The 6,199-nt window shown below is 60.1% G+C and overlaps 1 protein-coding gene across 5 annotated transcripts in view; it reads left to right on the top strand.

The window, feature by feature from the left end:
* The window catches only part of KCNJ12 (potassium inwardly-rectifying channel, subfamily J, member 12), a 42,223-nt gene extending 37,063 nt beyond the window's left edge, over positions 1-5,160 (top strand). For 4 of the 5 annotated variants that reach the window (XM_010842859.1, XM_010842857.1, XM_010842858.1 and 1 more), the window contains exon 3: positions 562-5,160. In XM_010842859.1, the coding sequence (XP_010841161.1) occupies positions 562-1,905 (1,344 nt within the window). In that variant the 3' untranslated portion in view covers positions 1,906-5,160. The remainder of the gene's footprint in view (positions 1-561) is intronic. The other variant, XM_010842860.1, reaches the window with a different exon arrangement.
* The last annotated feature ends 1,039 nt before the right edge of the window (positions 5,161-6,199 follow it).

Below are 6,199 nucleotides of genomic sequence, written 5' to 3'. Positions count from 1 at the left end.
GGTGTTATGGGGTCAGGGAGGGATGTGTGGGATTCGAGTGGGGTTCTGGGGGGTGTACAGTTTTCTCAGGTGCAGGGAGGCCCTGGGAGATGCCCCCGAGGCATCAAAGCCAGGGCTTAGAGGAGGGTGTCCAGGTGGACCCAGGGGCGAGCAAGGGAAGGCTGGAGACAAGATGGACTGACTCCTGGTGGCTGCCGTGGGCACTGGCACCAAGCAGGAAGGCCAGCATGGTGGCTTTCATGCTGGTCTTCATGGGTGATTTCAAGGACTCAGGCCAGGAGGGTAGAATAAGGAGCTGGATCCTGAATCCTGAATATATTGGAAAGCAGAGCCCTTGGTGGGAAAAAGGGGGACTGAGGAAGAACCCAGGGCTCTTGTCTGGAGCAGCTGGGAGTTTGGAGGCAGGCGGGGAGCTGGCTGAGATGGGAGGGAGGACCAAGAACTGGTTGTGGGTGAGTCTGGGTCTCCGCAACCATGGCTGGGCCGGGATGGAGGCGTGGAGGTTGGGGGGCAGCTACTGCGCCAGCACCGCCATCAGCCCTGCCATCCTCTCTGTTGCAGGAGCTGCTCAACCCTGAGCCAGTCTGGGGTCAAGCGGGGTCTGCTGCCCCCACCTCCTGGATGACTGCGTCCGGCCGCACAAACCCCTACAGCATCGTGTCTTCAGAGGAGGACGGGCTGCACCTGGTCACCATGTCGGGCGCCAACGGCTTTGGCAATGGCAAGGTGCACACGCGGCGCAGGTGCCGGAATCGCTTCGTCAAGAAGAACGGCCAGTGCAACATCGAGTTCGCCAACATGGATGAGAAGTCGCAGCGCTACCTGGCGGACATGTTCACCACGTGCGTGGACATCCGCTGGCGCTACATGCTGCTCATCTTCTCGCTGGCCTTTCTCGCCTCCTGGTTGCTGTTCGGGGTCATCTTCTGGGTCATTGCTGTGGCCCATGGGGACCTGGAGCCTGCTGAAGCCCATGGCCGCACGCCGTGCGTGCTGCAGGTGCATGGCTTCATGGCGGCCTTCCTCTTCTCCATTGAGACGCAGACCACCATTGGCTACGGGCTGCGCTGCGTGACCGAGGAGTGCCCGGTGGCTGTGTTCATGGTGGTGGCGCAGTCCATCGTGGGCTGCATCATCGACTCCTTCATGATTGGCGCCATCATGGCCAAGATGGCTCGGCCCAAGAAGCGTGCACAGACGCTGCTATTCAGCCACAATGCGGTGGTGGCGCTGCGTGACGGCAAGCTCTGCCTCATGTGGCGCGTGGGCAACCTACGCAAGAGCCATATTGTGGAGGCCCACGTGCGGGCCCAGCTCATCAAGCCCCGGGTCACGGAGGAGGGCGAGTACATCCCGCTGGACCAGATCGACATTGATGTAGGCTTTGACAAGGGCCTGGACCGCATCTTCCTGGTGTCTCCCATCACCATCCTGCACGAGATCGACGAGGCCAGCCCTCTGTTTGGCATCAGCCGGCAGGACCTGGAAACGGATGACTTCGAGATCGTTGTCATCCTGGAGGGCATGGTGGAGGCCACGGCCATGACCACGCAGGCCCGCAGCTCCTACCTGGCCAACGAGATCCTGTGGGGCCACCGCTTTGAGCCTGTCCTCTTTGAGGAGAAAAACCAGTACAAGATCGACTACTCGCATTTCCACAAGACGTACGAGGTGCCATCCACACCCCGCTGCAGTGCCAAGGACCTAGTGGAGAACAAGTTCTTGCTGCCAAGCACCAACTCCTTCTGCTACGAGAATGAGCTGGCCTTCCTGAGCCGCGACGAGGAGGACGAGGTGGACGGAGAGCAAGACAGCCTTGGCCCCCAGGCCAGGCGCGACTTTGACAGGCCGCAGGCCGGCACAGCCCTTGAGCAGCGGCCTTACAGACGGGAGTCTGAGATCTGAGCTGCCGTCGGTCGGCCGAGGTGCAGCATCTGCCCCGCCAAGGAGAGGCCTGAGCCCCTCGAGGGCTCTGGGCCTGAGCAGGATGAGCTTGGGCCCTGGTTGCAGACTCAGTAGCGTTTTAGATGTTTTATGTTTCTTTACAACGCCTGGGAATGTTGGCGGGAGAGTGGGTGGCTTGTGCTGCCTCCGGAGCTGGGGAAGGCCCAGGGGTGGGGAGGTGGCCTCCGGGCACTGGGCTGCAGGAGCCAGGGCCTTCTGCCTGAGGAGGGAGCTGCAGCCTGTCCAGAGACGGCTGACCAGCCACCTGACCTCTGAGGGCGAAGGCCAGCAGGCAGTAGGGTGCCTCACTGGTTTTTACCTTGGGGAGAAACACCAGTTTCGGCTTTCTCAATCTTAGTTTGAGTAAGACTGTTTACAAAAAAAAAAAGAAAATTAACATGTGATTGATTTTTATAATTTGTTGGGGGGAGAAAGGACAGTTAGAATCCTGTTAGTCTGGTAGGATGCAAGTAGCTGAGTGGAGTTTCCAGCAAGTTCCCGATGCTGCGCAGGCCTCTCTTCCGTGAAGACGGCGCATGTGCCTGATGGTGCCGCCTGCAGGGTAGGCGTGGGGCTCACCCCCATTCTTTGTGCTCACAAAGTGAATTGGATTTCATTTGTGATGGCAATACCGAGACCATGTTAATGATCCTAATGGAAGCTTTCCAGTGTTACTGGGCTGGGGGTAAGGGCCAGGAAGAGTCTGGGAAAAGCTTTCAGGTTTGACTCTGTACCTCCTGCGAGGCATATCTCAGGGCCGGGATGGGACCTGCCGCCTACCGCCCCCAACCCTGACCTGCCGGGTTCTCCTGTTTGCTTCTCTCTCCTTTTCTGCCCAGAGGCCTCTACCCCTTCCCCAGAACTGTGGGGGTGGATGGCTCCATGGGAAGGAGAGCTGGGCTCCCCAACTCCAAGGAAGTGTTTCAGCCTCATCCCTACGGGGCCCCAGCATGAGTCGTGCCTTAGAGACCCTGGGAGTTTGGCTCCAGTTGTCACTGTTTTTATTGGACCCACGTGTCCTCTCCGCAGCCCCCAACTCCACCATATTCCTCTGTCTGCAGAGGTTGGGCTGACCTGGCACCCCACCCTCCCAAGGCGAGCAGTGCAGGTGTGCCCGGGCGGGGCCCAGCTGGGCTATGCCCTGATGCTGAACACACAAGAGTGTCCTAGGAAAGGTGAGCTTGTCAGCACACACCTCTGGGTCGGGTAGAGGCTTGGGTTCCTTGTTTGTCACTGGCTTTTGGCTCTGCCAGCCCAAGAGCTGCCCAGCACAGGCTTGTTCTTGATGGAGAAAGCAGCTGGCAGGGGCCAGGCCTCAGGATGGAGCCTGGGCCTTTCCCGGGACTGCTGAGAGCACTGTGCTCACATATGACTGGGCTGTTCAGTCATTAGAGAGCTGGCATCTCCCCAGCCCACCTGCCCAGGTGCTGTGGGACAACTCACGACCAGGAGGTGCTAGGACTCCAGCCCCTCCCCTCCTCCAACCCCAAGGCAGCTGGAGGCTTGCCCCAAGGTCAGGGGCCATGCGGGTCCCGGCACCGACTGTCCATTCCCAGCCAGACAGCCCTGCCCTGGCCTCACCGCACCCTAACTTTCAGTCAGGAACAGTCAAAAGGGTCAATCCCAAGCAGGTGGAGGCTGCTCGTCCGCTCAAGATCTACTGGATGGGCCTCTCTCCTTCCCAGCCCTGAGCCCCGGGCTTCTTCAGCCTTAGTCAGGGGGGTGGGGTGTGGAGTCCCCGTGGGAGCCATGAGGGTAGCAGATGGCCCTGGTTGCTTGGGGCTGGCACACAGGCCTGCCGGGCCAGCCCTCCACTCACCGCACCCAGGCCCCAGCTGTCTCGAGTGGCCTGGGGCACCTCCTCTCAGGCCTGCCCACCTCCCAGGCTCACACTGGATGGCTCAGGCCACAGACTGCAGGAGGGCCACTCCGAGCTGCCTTTCATCTCTCACCAAAGGCAGATGCTGTGTTTTCAAACTCCACTATCTGCTTTTTGCCTCCTCTGTGTTTATTTATTTATTTATTTATTGCTTGTGCTAAAGACCAAAATAGTCTCCCTCTTTAGTGCCCTTGAAGCAGGAGGGCAGATGGAGCAGCTGTGTGTGCAGAGGCAGGATCAGGTGGTCCCTGGGGCGTGTGTGCCTGTGTGTGGGGTATGGAGTTGTGAACTCACTGAGTGTTCAGTGTGCCATGTGCTGTGTGTAGCACGTGTGTTGTGTGGGAGTCTGTGGGCACACAGGTGTAGGTCATATGTGGCCTGTGTGCTGTACAGGTGGGGGTACAAACTTGCTCTGCCCCCAGCCCCTGGCAGTGGTATTTCCAGGAAGCTTCCTGGCAGCCTGAGCCTGGTGGTGCGGGGGCTGGAGCTGCCCGAGGTGCCCTCTGCCCGGAGAAAGCAAGCTGCTTATGTGGGGAGGGACCTGGAGCCAAGTGTGTGAGAGCCGAGGCGTGAATTCCCATATTGAGTCATCTCATCCATGTGCCAGTGAAGTGTGTCCAGTGACGGCTTTTCCTGGAAGTGCTTGAGTCTGTGCATAGGAGTGTCCTGCAGATGTGTGCCCACGACCATCTCCACATGTGTGTGAACCCTGGCAGGTGGCGTCTGTGTATGATAATCCGTGTGGCTCATGGGTCTGTTTGTGTGTTTGTTGGTTACTATGTTTCCAGGCTGCGGGGCTGGGCATACAGCGCTGACAGACCCCAGCTGTGGTCCCACCAGCCCTCTGCCCCGACTCTGTCCACATGGGCAGGTAAGGGGCACGGGTGACAGGGTGAGGCTTCTGTGCATGTTGGCACAAGGTGACAGCCACACGGGTATGTGAGTCTGCCACCTCCAAAGGTGAGCATCTGCACATGACTGCATGTTAGGAGGCCTGTGTGCATCTGTCCACAAACACACGTACATGCATGCGCCAGGCTCCGGCCGCAGAGCTGCGCCTGTCCGCCGAGGGTGGCGTGTGTGTCTGTGGGCCGCTCGTGTCCGCTCAGGCCCAGGTGTGTTTCTCAGAACACGGCACCCCTGCCTGCCATACCTGCTGGTGCTGTGCCGCTCAGTCCCTGCCCCCAGAGGGTCCCAGTGGGGGCTGGGGACCTTGTGGGAAGGAGGCCCCTGCAAAGGTCAAATCGATGTCAAATATATTTTAAATGGTGAAACGAGGAGAATTTTCATGTTATTTTCAACACAGAGCGTCTGGAGATGTAGGCCATGAGACTAGACCACCCTACACTCATCTCAGCCTCCTGGAGCGGTGCCGTGTGCAGACGTGTGTTGAGAGGCCCTGCCTGGTGTGGTGCGCACGGCCCCTCGTGTTGCCCCCGACCCCCACCCAACACCCCGTGACCTGCGGGGGGCTCCCCAGAGGCTGATGAAGGAGGACAGAGAGGACAGAAGCAGCCTCCTTGCAGACCCCTGCGTGTTCCTCAGGCTGTGACCTGGCCCAAGTGTGCCCGACAGCCGCCACAGCTGGGCCCCGGGCCCCTGCAGGGTCCTCCCCAGGCCTGTGCCTCCCTTTCCCTTTCTCCTGCAAGGGTTTGGCGAGGGCAGGGCTGATGTGTGCTGAGCCCCCAGAATGAGGCAGGCCTGGCTCCCACTGGTGTGGGGGAGCTGAGAGGGGTTGAAGTGGGGGCAGCAGGGCCGCAGAGGGCAGGCTTGTGCGGCTGCAGTGTGGACACGTTGGCCTGTTCTGGGCTAAGAATATCATCACCTCAAGGGTCTCTGTTGGAAGAAGCCCCCAAGGAAAGGATCCTTCCTTTTGCCCAAACTTTCCCTGAGTGGAGACCCCTCTGTGTCAGTGAAGATCCACGCCATGATTCCGGGCCACTGGAGAGGGAGCCGGGTGGGGACGGGGCTGTGGTCCCGTGAAGGCTTCTTGGCCCGTGTCCCCGTGGGTTGGACCCAGAGGCGATTGGCTTGATGAGGGCGGCGGGTGCTCTCCTCCTCTGGCCCTGGAGCTTTCCCTGGGGTCCCAATGCCAGAAGCTAAGCCAGTCGTGGCCTTCCCTGCCAACCGCCCCCGACTCCCACACCCGAGAGCTCTCACCAAAGCACCGCCAGGCCAGGCCTCCGGGCAGGAGGACCCGGCTCCAGCTGGAGCTCAGGAGTCCCTCAGGCCAGTCCCGACCCAGTCAAACCCCAGGCCACATGCTTGCTTACCAGTCAAGAGTGGCTTCCTTTCCCTCTCTGGCCTCAGTCTCCCCATCGGTGCAGAAGGGCGTTCCTAACAACAGCCAGCCTGCAGATTTGTTGGAGAGTGAAA

The sequence above is a fragment of the Bison bison genome, unplaced genomic scaffold, assembly GCF_000754665.1.
Source record: "Bison bison bison isolate TAMUID 2011002044 unplaced genomic scaffold, Bison_UMD1.0 scf7180017864180, whole genome shotgun sequence".
Lineage (NCBI taxonomy): Eukaryota > Metazoa > Chordata > Mammalia > Artiodactyla > Bovidae > Bison > Bison bison.
Note: the sequence above shows the minus strand (reverse complement) of the source record. Positions and strands in the feature narration are given on the sequence as shown.